At 39.2% G+C, this 13,410-nt stretch overlaps 2 protein-coding genes across 2 annotated transcripts; one reads left to right on the top strand and one right to left on the bottom strand.

Annotated features, from left to right (window-relative positions):
* Window positions 1-4,610: 4,610 nt before the first annotated feature.
* Window positions 4,611-6,908, top strand: LOC114311863 (uncharacterized). Its single transcript, XM_028258036.2, has one exon. The coding sequence runs from the start codon at window positions 4,972-4,974 to the stop codon at window positions 6,730-6,732; it is 1,761 nt and encodes a 586-aa protein (XP_028113837.2). The 5' UTR covers window positions 4,611-4,971; the 3' UTR covers window positions 6,733-6,908.
* A 2,830-nt stretch (window positions 6,909-9,738) lies between these two features.
* On the bottom strand, window positions 9,739-12,935 carry LOC114311864 (F-box family protein). Its single transcript, XM_028258038.2, has 4 exons — window positions 12,156-12,935; window positions 10,979-11,112; window positions 10,283-10,465; window positions 9,739-10,064 (listed from the first exon to the last, which is right to left on the bottom strand). The coding sequence occupies exons 1-4, from the start codon at window positions 12,748-12,750 to the stop codon at window positions 9,897-9,899; spliced, it is 1,080 nt and encodes a 359-aa protein (XP_028113839.2). The 5' UTR covers window positions 12,751-12,935; the 3' UTR covers window positions 9,739-9,896.
* Window positions 12,936-13,410: the final 475 nt, after the last annotated feature.

Raw genomic sequence — 13,410 nt, 5'->3', positions numbered from 1 at the left:
TGGAAGGGCGGTCCAATGTGGCAACTTCTTTGTCTGAGCCCTGCCTTATTTTTCTGAGCTCTGCCCGCTGAGCTGAGCGGGATGGTCCTCCACAAGCAAGCCCGCTAGCAATAACTCTGATCTCTCCAACAGGGGAGGCGGGGTTACCTTGTGCCCAGGGTTGTTGTGGAGGGTGATCATGACCTTGGTTAAGTTGTGTGAGTTATCGAGGAAAGGTGCGCCGGCGGTTGTTTCTGATGGGTTCAGTCCTTTGCCTTTGCTGAGGACGGGCTTCCGTGAACCGACTGAGACGTCTCTGACGTATCAAGCCCTCGACCTGGTCTTTGAGGTTAACACACTCCTCCGTATTATGGCCGTGGTCCGGATGAAAGCGGTAGTATTTGGACTGGTCTCTCCGGTTGGAAAGAGACTGTGACGGTTGGGGCCATTTTAGGGGATAATCTTGTTAAATCTGGTTCAAGACTTGTTCTATGGGGGAGTTGAGGGGAGTGTATCGTTCGAACCGGCTGGACGGTCGAGTTGACGCCGACCGGTCAACTCGGGGTGGTCAGTCGGTATACTGAGGTGTTTGGTGAGTGTACTGGGTGTTTCTGGTTTCTGAGTCCTTTCTCTTCTCTCTGGGGGTTGAGTTTTTGGCAGTAGGATCCTGTCGGGCGGCTAGAGAATCTTCGGCGTTCATGTATTTTTGGGCTTTGGAAAGTAGGGTTGCCATGGAGGTCGGGGGGTTTTTGGAGAGGGAAAAAAAGAAATCAGATGATCGTAGATCGGTCATGAAAGATGTGAGAATGACCTTGTCATCATTTTCTGCCACCTACGAGGCCTCGGTGTTGAAGCGGGTGACGAAGTTGCACAGCGACTCTCCCTCCGTCTGACGAATGTTGAGGAGTTGAGTTGCCGGACGCCGTTGGCGTTGGGCACCAATGAAGTGGCTGAGGAAGGAGTCACTCAAGTGCTGAAAGGTAGAGACAGAGTCCGTCGGTAGTTGACTAAACCACAGTCGAGCTGACCCCTTAAGTGTTACGGGGAAAACCTGACACATGATTTCATCAGGGAATGCATGGACGATCATGAGGGTCCTATAGGTCTCCAAGTGATCGACTGGGTCCGTTGTACCATCGAAAGAGTCAATCGAGGGCATTTTAAACCTAGGAGGTAAAGATTTGTCCCTGATGGAGGCAACGAATGGTTAGTTGGCTGTGGTGAATGGTTTATACTGTATGTTCTGCATGACTCCTTGGAGCTAGAGCTTCATGGCTCGGAGTTCTGCGTCCTAGAGTGGAACGTTGTCATCACCGGAATGTAACGGGGGCTGGACACTACTGGCCTCTCCCTCAGGCATGGGTGCTTGGACCGATGGAGGTGGGACCCGGGGTGGCGGGTTAATATCTGGGGAAGAGGGTCGAAAGCCTTCCAAGTTGGGTGGATGGGGCTGCTGGATAGTATGGCTTGGGGCTCGTTCTTGGTTGGGTGGGATATCTGGAGGTGGTGGAGGAGGTATAGAAAGGTTTCTTTAGAGTAGAGTATTAATCAGGGCTTAGTTTTGCTAGGCCAGGCGGTTGATGCTGTTGATGAGCTCGGTGAAATACTGTGGGGGGTTGTTTGGATTGGGACGGTCGGCTTGGTGGTCGGCAACATTGTAGTGAGAAGCCATGGATCTAGTTGTGACTATCTATCTTGGTGGGTGGTAGGGAGGGGTTTTTGAGAAAGGGTCTCCGGCGACAATGAGCACAACTGGCGCGTGGAGCAGAAGATTTCCCACAAACGACGCCAACTGATGATACAGGGTCTTTCAAATGGAACGGCTCGGACTTATCCACACTTCCCAAACCAGTGTCTGAGGTGCCAAACCCACAGAGAAACCTACACCAGAGTTCAATGGGGAACGGGAAGTCCTCCAGCGAACCCTCCGACGAGCAAGTTAGAAAGAGAGATAGAATGTAGAGATAGATTAGTGATAGAGAAGCTTAACCTTTTTCTTATCTTCGACGTCTGCTTATATCCTCTAGTAATCATTTCGTTGTCCCTTCCGACCTGTTTTCTTGGCCGAAAGTCTATGCTCTAGCTTGCCTTGTTCATGATGATGCCGTTATGTCTCGACGGGGAGGGGTTATCGCAATAAATACTGTAAGGGGCTTCATTAATGGCTGATGTGCAGTGCAATAACTTTGCAGGATCTTTGTCTGCTTATGTTGCTTGTCCTTCTCTTGCCACGTGTTTAGATGTCATTGGTTCTTAATGCCATGTTGAGCTCCAGCACGTTGGGCTTTAGTATTTGAATAATGTATTGGGCCCTAGGTGGTGGGTTATATCCTTTGTGGGCTTACCTGTGTCATTTTCTTTTATTCTTTTTCTTCCTCACTCCAAAATTCTAATTTACTCTACCAAAATTAAAATACAATTATTGATTTTTATAATTTTTTTTTTTACACGTCCCACTAATCACTTACGACTCTATTAGAGTTACATGTGAATATCGTTCATAAAAGAAACACATGCATAACTGTAAAAAGTAGTAACATATGGCATTAAATCTGCCTAATTACACAGTAGAGATGCATTGATGAATTTGAATGACAGGTAACATAACTTAGAGACTAAGAGCATCTCCAACGGTAGTAGGCATTTTACCTATCTAAATATTAGAGCATCTCCAACGGTAGTAGGTATTTTACCTATCTAAATATTACTATAAAGTATATATTTTATTTTGCCTATCAACTGTTTTATGTTTTTACTTCAACCATGCTCTTTATTTTAACTATTTATCCAAATACTATTAATTTTATAGAATGACACGTCAACAACAAAGATGGAGGGAAATGATCCTAATGATTGAATACATTTTGCCTAGCGTTGAAGGCTAGCTACATGTAGCTAGTGAATATGAGTTGAGCCAAAATGCATAATCATATGCCTAGTGCATTGGAATTGAAAAAAAAATGAATCACACTAGGCATTTTAACTAACAAGTATTATATGCCTAGTGCATTATTTTGCCTATCAACTGTTTTATGTTTTTACTCCAACCATGCTCTTTATTTTAGCTATTTATCCAAATACTATTAATTTTATAGAATGCCATGTCAACAACAAAGATGGAGAGAAATGATCCTAATGATTGAATACATTTTGCCTAGCGTTGAAGGCTAGCTACATGTAACTAGTGAATATGAGTTGAGCCAAAATGCCTAATCATGTGCCTAGTGCATTGGAATTGAAAAAAAGTGAATCACACTAAGCATTTTAACTAACAAGTATTATATGCCTAGTGCATTGGAGATGCTTTAAGATAAACATGAAACTTGAAATTTTACTTAACTTTATGTTCTTTCTTGAAAAAATAAAAAAAATAAAAAATAAAAAATAAAATAAAAAATCTTCTCTCTGTTATTTTCATATTGCGTATTCCTCCATAATTTTCTTTTGCTGCAAACCAAAGAAAACAAACCTACGTCTTTCACATATAATAATAATAAAAATAAAAAAATAAAAAAAGAAGATTTAAAGTTAGCTTTGAATTCCGTTATGCATGTAGATTCAAAATTGATGGCTCAATCTAGTTTATCAACCTAGAGAGATTCTGCAATATTATTCAGCCCAAATATCGATAGATTAATTTGGTGTCAATTATGTTTCCTATATCAGAAGATTTTTGAAATAATTTAATTTTTTAATTATTTATTATTTGAGTACACTGAGAGTAACATAAAATCCTAAATAATTGAATAAGATGTACTGAAAAATTAGGAGTACTTAGCCTCCGTTTGGAAAGTGGGTTGACTTTTTGGCTTTTTGATTTTTTTTACTATTTGAGCCTGGGCTCAAAAGCTTGGTTTAGGAAGGACTTTTTGACTTTTTTTGTGAGAGAAAAGTGTAATGATTACTGGTTGGATGTGATGTTTTGTCTGTTATGGCTCAAATAACCTATTCTGCCTTTTGTGGCTCAAAGAGTCAAAAGAGTCCAAATGAGCTCTTCCCAAACGACACCTTAATGATGTTTTTGGTGTAAATAGAATCCTCTTAAGAAATTTTGTATCTGTCCAAGCTCAGTCCAGTCCTAAAATTAGACCTATATATCTACCCAAGCTCAGTCCAAAAAAAATTTATAAATCCTAAGTCCACTCATCGGACTATATGTTAAAAAAAAATTTCATAATTAAATTCAATTACACATTATATTTTTTAAATAAATATATTGACAACATTATAAATTAAAATATTTTGTGTATAAATTGAATTTTTTTTTAAATAAATTTAGTTATACATCACCATAAATGTGAATATCAATAAAATTAACAAAAATAAAATTTAAATCCCAACAAAAAAAAAATACATTTTAATATATTATACATAAATAAATTATTAATTAATTTAATAATTGCTTGGGTCAGGTCGAGGCAAACTGGATTGAAAATATAACTCTCGAATCTAACCCATTAATATTTTGAGCTTAAAACATTGACTCAACTTATCTCTATAAGTTAAAATAATATTTCTAAACTCTAAAAAAAAATAAGATTGAGTCGAGCGAGCCGGATGAGTCAACCGACCGATATCATTTTTTTTTACATTTTTACACAATTTTTTTATAAAATATTAAAAAAGAAACTTATTTATATCATCAACCCACTTTCACCGCATCTTCTAGCCCACGCAAGATTACGCTGTCTGAAATCAAAACATCACAATTTCGAAGAAAACAACCAACCAAACATCAACACGCAGACATTCGAACATGCGAAGATCATAACGAAAGTACCACTGTCTCACACAGTCTTAGCTACGAAAGCGACGACAAAGACGACTCTACTACTTTTGACTCTCCGACGACTTTGAATTCCAATCCCCAAACCCAAATCCTTGCAATTTCACTCATATCACAAATCCTTGCAATTTCACTCATATCAATCTGCTCAATCTTTATAATACTGTGCATTTGATTTCAATGTCTGTAATCAATTGAGTTTTTCTATGATGGAAGAGAATCGAATCGAAGATGTGTTGTCGTTTCCAATTCTATTATCGGAGCGAATTCGCAATTCGGTCTCCGAAGCCGGTACATTTCAAGCCGACTGCACCGAACTCGACAAGCAAGCCGATCGTCTTTCCCAAATGCTCCGGTCATCGGTCCGCCTCTCCACAGCCGCCGGCGCCGCCTTCTATGACCGCCCCGCCCGCCGCATCGCCGCCGACCTCTCCAAAAACCTCGACCGCGCCCTAACCCTCGTCCGCAAGTGCAAGGGTCGAAGCGTCCTCCGCCGCGTCGTCACGATCGTGACTCAGGCCGATTTTCGCAAAATCCAGAACCTTCTTGAATCTTCTATCGCCGACATGAATTGGCTTCTGAGCATTTATGACAAAGACTCCATTGTTTTTTCTCTTCCCCCAATTGCGAGTAACGATCCGATTCTCTCTTGGGTTTGGTCTTTCATTGCTTCGATTCATTTGGGGCAATTGAACGACCGAATTGAAGCTGCCAACGAACTGGCTTCGCTTGCGCGAGACAATGATCGGAACAAGAAGATGATTGTGGAGGAAGGTGGGGTTCCGCCATTGTTGAAGCTCTTGAAAGAGAACTCTTCTCAGGAAGCCCAAATTGCAGCTGCTATAGCGCTTTTCAACTTGTCTGACGATCAAGAACGGGTTCTATTAATCGTCGATGAGCTCGGAATTCCAATCATAGTTCAGATTTTGGGTGATTCGCCGATTAGGGTTCAAATTCGGGTGGCCAATTTAGTATCGAGAATGGCAGAACACGACAACGTCGCGAAAGAGGAATTTGCAAGGGAGAATGCAATTAGGCCGCTCGTGACTCTACTGTCTTTCGAGCCATTTATGGATGATCCATATCAAAAGCCTCAAAGCATTCATTCTATTGTTCAGATTAGTAAAGAGAAGGAAATGAATTCGAATCATAGATCGCATTTGAGTCAGCATAGGAAAGAAAGAGAGAATGAGACTGTTGAAGTGAAGCATGAGTTGAAAACTAGCTGTGCAGAGGCTCTGTGGAAGCTTGCTAAAGGTAGTGTCTCAAATAGTAGGAGAATAACGGAGACAAAAGGGTTGCTCTGTTTAGCGAAGCTTATTGAGAAGGAAAAAGGCGAGTTGCAATTCAATTGCTTGATGGCATTGATGGAGATAACAGCCGAGGCTGAGTCCAACGCTGATCTCAGACGAGCAGCTTTCAAAACCAATTCCCCGGCTGCAAAAGCCGCTGTAGACCAACTTTTGAATATCGTTAACGATTCAGACAACCCATCACTACAAATCGCTGCAATAAAGTCGATTGGGTCGTTGGCACATACATTTCCAGCAAGAGAGACCCGAGTTATTAGTCCTCTAGTCAAGCAGCTTGGTCACAGGAACCAGGATGTGGCAACAGAAGCTACCATTTCGCTTGTGAAATTTGCTTGTCCAGAGAATTTTCTCTGTATGGAGCATTCGAAGACAGTGATTGAATTCAATGGTGTCCCGCCTCTGATGAAACTGTTGAGAGGCGGTGAAAGGACACAATTGCATGGACTGGTTCTTCTATGCTACCTTGCTATAAATGTTGGGAATAGCGAGGCTTTGGAACAAGCTCGGGTGTTGAATGTGCTCGAGGGGGCAGAGCGTACAGTGGCTGCTCAATATCCAGAGCTCAAAGAATTGGTGTCGAAGGCGATTTACCACCTCAATCTGTATCATGCTGGTGCCCTTCCTCATAGGCAGTCTTATAATAATACCCCATAGATAATGTTTGTTTCCTGGGAAAATTGTTGCTTAATTATACCTAGACCATGTTGATACATTCTGATCAAGAAAGGAAAAATGAAAAAAAGGGCTTTAAGGAACATACTTAGTTGTTGGTTAATACTGTAATGGATTTGTTCCTTTTGTGAACGATATTACATTTCTCTGTTATTACCTTTTCTGCTCTCTCCCTCCCCTTGTCTCAAATTCTCATCATGCTTGCTTAGTGTTTTTTTTAAAAAAAAGATTTAATTTAGAATGCATGTTCTTGAAGGCCCTCATTTTTTAGGAAATCCAAATTAAACCTGAGGTAAAACTTTGAATTAGTTGATTAATGTTTTTTAATTTTTTAGAATAAAATTGTTAAAATAAACTAATGTGTCTGACAGATGCTTAAAAAAAGTAATTTTTTTTGTTATTAAGTTTGGGTGGGATTCATAAATAGAAAATTTACCCATAAATCTTATTTTCTAAAAAGTTGAACCATTTAATCCTAAAAGTTTTCTTATGCACCATTTAGGGTTGGTTTGGGATACACTATATAATTCATCTTTTTATTTTTTATCTTATTTTCATCACATCACCTCTCTACTTTTCTGCACATCTTTTCATAAAAAGACAAAAAGTGTACTTTTTTAGGACACCCCAAACCAACCCTTAGTCCCATTTTTTTTGGTAATGTTATTTATTTAATTTTGATTATTTTGCAAATTACAATAGTACCCCTTTTGTGGAAGGTTTGTTTTCTAAAAATCTGCAACATCATTCACCAAAACAACATCAACTACACCATTATCATCTACAATATCCGACGATTATTATTAAGAACGAGGTACCAGAACATATAAACCAGTATTCCACTACTTCAACACAGATGATTTACCAAACATCACCAGATCATCATCATTAGAATAGTGATTCGTTATCAAACATTACAACATCAAACTGGATCATCAACATCACAACACCATCAAACATCACAACATCAACAACATCAGAATAGTGATTCGTTATCAAACATCACAACATTGAACATCATATTTCAAACAGTGATGATGTTGAACATCCTGTGCCAAGTGAAAATCACTATTCTGTTGAACATTGAACATCAGATTTCAAACATTGATGATGTTGAACATTGAACATCAAATTTCAAACATTGATGTTGTTGAACATCAGATTTCATCAACATTGAACATCAGATTTCAAACATTGAACATCGTCGACATCAACTGAGAGCCTCCGCACCGACATCAACTGAGAGCCTCCAACATTGATCATACATCATCAACATCACCAGCATTGAACATCATATGCCAAGTGAAAGTCACGGCGTTGACGGGGTCCTCGTCGCCAAAGATCGGGAACCGGGACTTGACGGCGCAGAGGGCTTTATTGTAGCTTTGAAGGAGGTCGCGGCGGGACGTGGGGGAGTCGACGGTGGCACGTTCGAGATAGGATCGCAGTTGCTTTAGGGTTTGGAGATCGGATCGCAGTTGCGGCTCGATTCAAATCACTTCAATGGTACGGTTCCGCCTCTGAATCAACCCTCTCTCACGGTCTTCAACGTGTCGATTAAACAACCTCACCGGGGCAATACCGGTCACGCCAACTCTGCCGCGATTCAGCATTTCTTCGTTCTCTTGGAACCCTAACGCCTTAAAGATTTGGGTATAAACATAAATTACACATTGTGAAAACCCAGATATGGCCTGGCCATAACTTCCCCCACGCGATGTAACGCGCCTAATTTGGTCATTAACATTGGAATAGGACCTAACGGTTCATAAGAAAATTAATAGGACCAAATGAGTCACAGGATACAAATTTAGGATTTATCAGTGCATTCCCCTTCATAAATTTGTCTTTAGTTATTTTTCAATCCTTCCAAACTAGGCTCTTTTTTTTTTATTTAATAAAAAGTAGCTAAAGACAAATGTTTAAAAAAAATATGACTTTTTTTTACAAAAAAAATATTTACCAAACATGGTGGATTTTATTAAAAAGGTCCACCTTCCTGCGTCACCTAAATAAATCAGCCAAAATAAATTATATAATGTAAATTTAAATTTGGTAAAGTATGAGCCACCCAGAATAAATTTAGACTACACATTTTATTTAGCAAAATCAAATTACTCAAATTCAGTCTGCCAAATCCAATAGGTTTCATTTCACATTCAATAAGTATCTCCGGGCTTAGCTTATTCATCAATCAACCCCTTTGCAAATTGCAAGCATCCTTAATTATTGCACACTGCCTAGTCAAGGTTCAATTATATGGAGAGAAATCTCAGTGAGACAGTTCCAAAATAATTGCTCCAATACCACCCCAATAATGCAAACTCTGAGGTTGTCTACTATCCTTTTCCCAGGGTAATCTTATTGCCCAATTTGAAGTTCAAAGACACTCAAATCACCATTTTTGCTTATATTAAGAACTCACGAAAGCCGATAACTACAATTTAGGCTATGTTTGGCATAATGGGTTGGGACTAAAATAGACACAAAAAAAACAAAATAGACTAAAAAGTCAATAAGACAAAGGTCAAGTTTGACATATTGTAAAAAAGTCAAAAAGTTACTCAAAAAGTTAAAAAGTTAACACTATTCACAAAAGTCAACAATAACGACTGCACAACTCCCAATCCTAATTTTTCCCTACAAATCAATTTTTACAATTTTTTATTACATATTTTTTCATAAAAAGTCAAAAAGTTAACCCAAACATCTATATTTTCTTCCTTAATTTTTTTGTTCAAAAAGACAAAAAATACACTTATTTAGGACACCCCAAACAACCCCAAAATATCACATCCAAACCATAATCATTTCACTTTTCCTCTCATAAAAGTTAAAAAAATCAAAAAATCCATCCTAAATGAGGCTTTTTAACTCAGGTTAAAATAGACAAAAAAAAAAAAAAAAAAAAAAAAAAAAAAAAAAAAAAAAAAAACCAAAATGTCAACTCACTCCTTAGAGACACCAGGCACCCAAGAAAATTATAACTGCCAGGGAAATTGCCTAGTTATCCCAATCATTGTGAAAGATATTGTACAGAATTCTGTAGAAACTATTATTACACAAAGAGTCAAGGAAGTCAACGGAAATGAAAGGAGAGATACGAAACCTTCATTACAGGTATAAAGACTGAATTGTATGATGACTCAGCGAGACAAAGGCAGAGCACGCCAATTGTCAGCAAGAATCATCGCTCGATCACGTGAAGTAACCGATAGTTGTTGGAGTATAACATTCTTGACATGAGCTGCAGCTGTTTCACCCGCCCGTGTGGCAAGCTCCAGGTAAACTACTGCTTTCATCATCTCCCCCTCCTGTCCGCATAATTGCATCAAAAAAAGCCCATCAGATTCCAAAAAGCTTGAACCCTAATGAATTGAAGATGTAATGTGCATACTGATTTAACACCATATACAAAAGACACTTTCAATTATATAACACATGGATCCATATATATTTTACATGCTTAATTTAGTATACAATTCGCATTTGAATTTGTAAGAGAATCAAGTTTTATGCATGTGCTGCATACAGAAAATAGACCAAGTCCATGCTCAAACTGAGCTTTACTATGACCACAATCAGCTGCCCGCTTCATCCATTTCCTTGCTAGCCGATGGCTCTGCGTGAAACCTTCACCAACCAAGAAGCACAATGAAGTATTATACATAGCACGCACGTAGCCACCTTCTGCTGCTCTCAGATACCATCTTGCCTGTTACAACAGAAAACTATCAGGAGGAAATTTCGATAACCCAACTACACTTGCTAAAGTCCTTTTTTTTTTCCATTTAGCTCTACTAAAAGAATAGCTCAGACGGTGCCACAGGAGTGACCGGCTGAAGAAGAATTCATATCATAATAAGAAAAATGCTATGTACCCAGAATTTGTATCCTGAAAATCACCCCAAAAGAGAGGTGTATGGTGTAAATTTAAAGTATGTGTGATGTGGGTTACACCCATAATGAATGCAGTCCATTGATGTAGTTCTTTTGGTACTTTTCTGGGTATGTAACATTGTTGTCATAATAAAGAAATTAGATAAGTTTAGGTTCCATCAGGATCAACAAGTCATGCCAAAGTGAGTATCATTGGTGAATTATCATTGAAAATCTGAAATGGCAATTAAATACTAATCAACATATTGTAAATTTCACAAGATGCCTTAAAACAATAAATTCAATGTAGTCTAGGTGTAAAAGCAATGGAATAGGAGAAGTTGCATACTGCTTCTGGCAGATTTCGCTCCACCCCTTGAGCTTGATGCAAACATAGAGCTAGTTGGTATTGTGCACGAACATGACCAGCGACAGAAGCTTGGCGTAACCATTTAACAGCCTCCTCTGCCTTTGGTGGTTCAGCTGCAAACATGACTACAGTCACTACTCAAAAAGATTCAAAACCACATGTAATAAAATAATAAATGATCTTAAAGACTATCAAAGCCATTAATCAACACTTCTTGCATTCCTAATGAAACACCACTAAATATAAGTTGAGTAATACGACACCAAGAAGAATAATGAGCACTTTTTTTGACAACTAATAATGTTCTTCGTACTGGTAGCTTTAGATCACAAAGCATGGACCTTCCTTATAGCCTTGCCTTGCCGGCCAACCTCACCTCATTGCCTTGACAACTTGCCTCACCATCACTCAGGCTCTCAGCTTCTTCCCTACTGCCATTCTCTCTCCTAAGACTGCCACAGCTCTCTCCCTCTCCACCCCTGACAGTCTCACACCATCTTTGTGCCTACCATGGTTCCCAGAGGGCCTATGGATTGCCCACATCACCAATGTCCGCCCATATACAACTTCAGTGGGAAAAAAAGGTGGTACTCGCTTTGTATAGCACAACAGGAATAAACAATCTCTTTCAACTATGCTATTCATCATTTGCAACAATTTCACTATCTGACTAGTAAGAGTTGTGGAAGACTAGGGTAGAGGTAATCAAGTATCCGTGGCAGAGAACACAATAGCAACAGGCAATTCTGGTAATTTCAAACCCACAGTGTAACTACTAGAAGTACACAAAATTTATGGTCCAGTTTCATTCACAATAAAATGCACATGCCGCAAAGATGTAAATTTGAACCAACAACAAGACTGCAACTTTCAAACCCATATTTAGATACTCAAGAATTCATGGCCAATGTGTTAGGAATCTGTAACACTTAATCAGGATTAGTAAAACAAGAAACATATAAAGGAACAAACACACAATAAAGATAAATCACACGCATACACAAAAAACCCAAACTAAGGCAACCGCTGCTGCAGTTTTTTACTATAGTTTCAAAGATTACAAGATATTACAAAAAATAGCCATTTTCACTCAATTATACAACTACACATACATATAAATTAGGGCAAATTAGGGTTTCCATTCAAGAAATCTCACCTTTCAGGTACGAAATCCCCAAATTGCACTGACCGGCGGGATCACCGAGCACCGCCGCGCGTTGATACAAAGCAATCCCCTCCTTCTTCTTCCCCATTTCCCAGTAAACAAGACCAGCATCAACCATAGCAAGCGTCGAGCCACGCGCCGCCCCTTTCAAGAACGAGTCCAGAGCCTTCTGGAGGTTCGGCTTCACGCCGCCGCGGCCGTGCTTGAACCGCTTTCCCCACCGCAAAAACACCATCGCCTCCCTCAGCGGCCTAAGACCGTCCCTCCACGACTTGCAGACGAGCGACGCCGTTTGAAGGTTCGGGTGGCTGAAAGTCGCGGCGATTTTGGTGAGCACGTCGTCCGGAAGCATCGAGAAGTCGCGGGGGCTCGACGGCCGCGAGGTGGAGGAGGGCGATGATTTGGAGAAGAATCGGGTGGTACGGAACGAGGAATTGGTGAATTTGGGGGGGAATTTGAAGCAGAGTTTTTTGGAGAAGAGATCGAATTGGTCGATGTCGTTGTTGTCTTTGTCTTTGACTTTGTTTATGAGTGGGAGTGCAGTGAAGTGAGAAGCATTCGATCGAGCTGGCCATGTTTTCTCCATTTTTGAGGTGGTGCAGGAGGAAGTTGAGTGGATTTTCTCGGAAACCAAACAGAAAAAAAACTACGTTGACGTGTCAGTTACACTTTGGAATGAGTTATGAGGAGAGAAAAAAAAAATTTGTGTATTTCTCTTATTTGGATAATCTAGTGGAGAGAAATTGCAAGAAATAAAGAAAAATTTATTTCTCTTATAATTTTTATTTTTAGTTCTTTTAAAAGTAGAGAGATTGTGAGAGAAAATAAATCAATATATCCTTATATTTTTATAATACTAATTTTGTCCACGTAAAAATAAAAAAAAATAAAATACTTAACAAAATATAAAAAGGTTATTTTAGTGATATAATATAAAACTGTTTTTTTTCTTTTCTCTTATAAAATCTAGGGAGACTTATTTATATGTCCTTTTTTAAACACTTATGGTAGGTAAAATCCCGTGTAATTTCTTATAGAGTCTCAAGTTCTATTCAGATAGAAATGTATTCCACAAGATCCTGCATAAACGTAACGTGACGTGACACTTACATAAACGTAACGTGACGTGACACCTATATAAACGTAATGGAACGTGACACCTACATAAACGTAACGTAATACCTACATAAACGTAACGTAACGTGTCACGTTGACACATTACGTTTCGCAAACTTAATGAGTTTTT

The sequence above is a fragment of the Camellia sinensis genome, chromosome 5 (genome assembly GCF_055761805.1).
Source record: "Camellia sinensis isolate YWXY chromosome 5, ASM5576180v1, whole genome shotgun sequence".
Taxonomy (NCBI): domain Eukaryota; kingdom Viridiplantae; phylum Streptophyta; class Magnoliopsida; order Ericales; family Theaceae; genus Camellia; species Camellia sinensis.
Note: the sequence above shows the minus strand (reverse complement) of the source record. Positions and strands in the feature narration are given on the sequence as shown.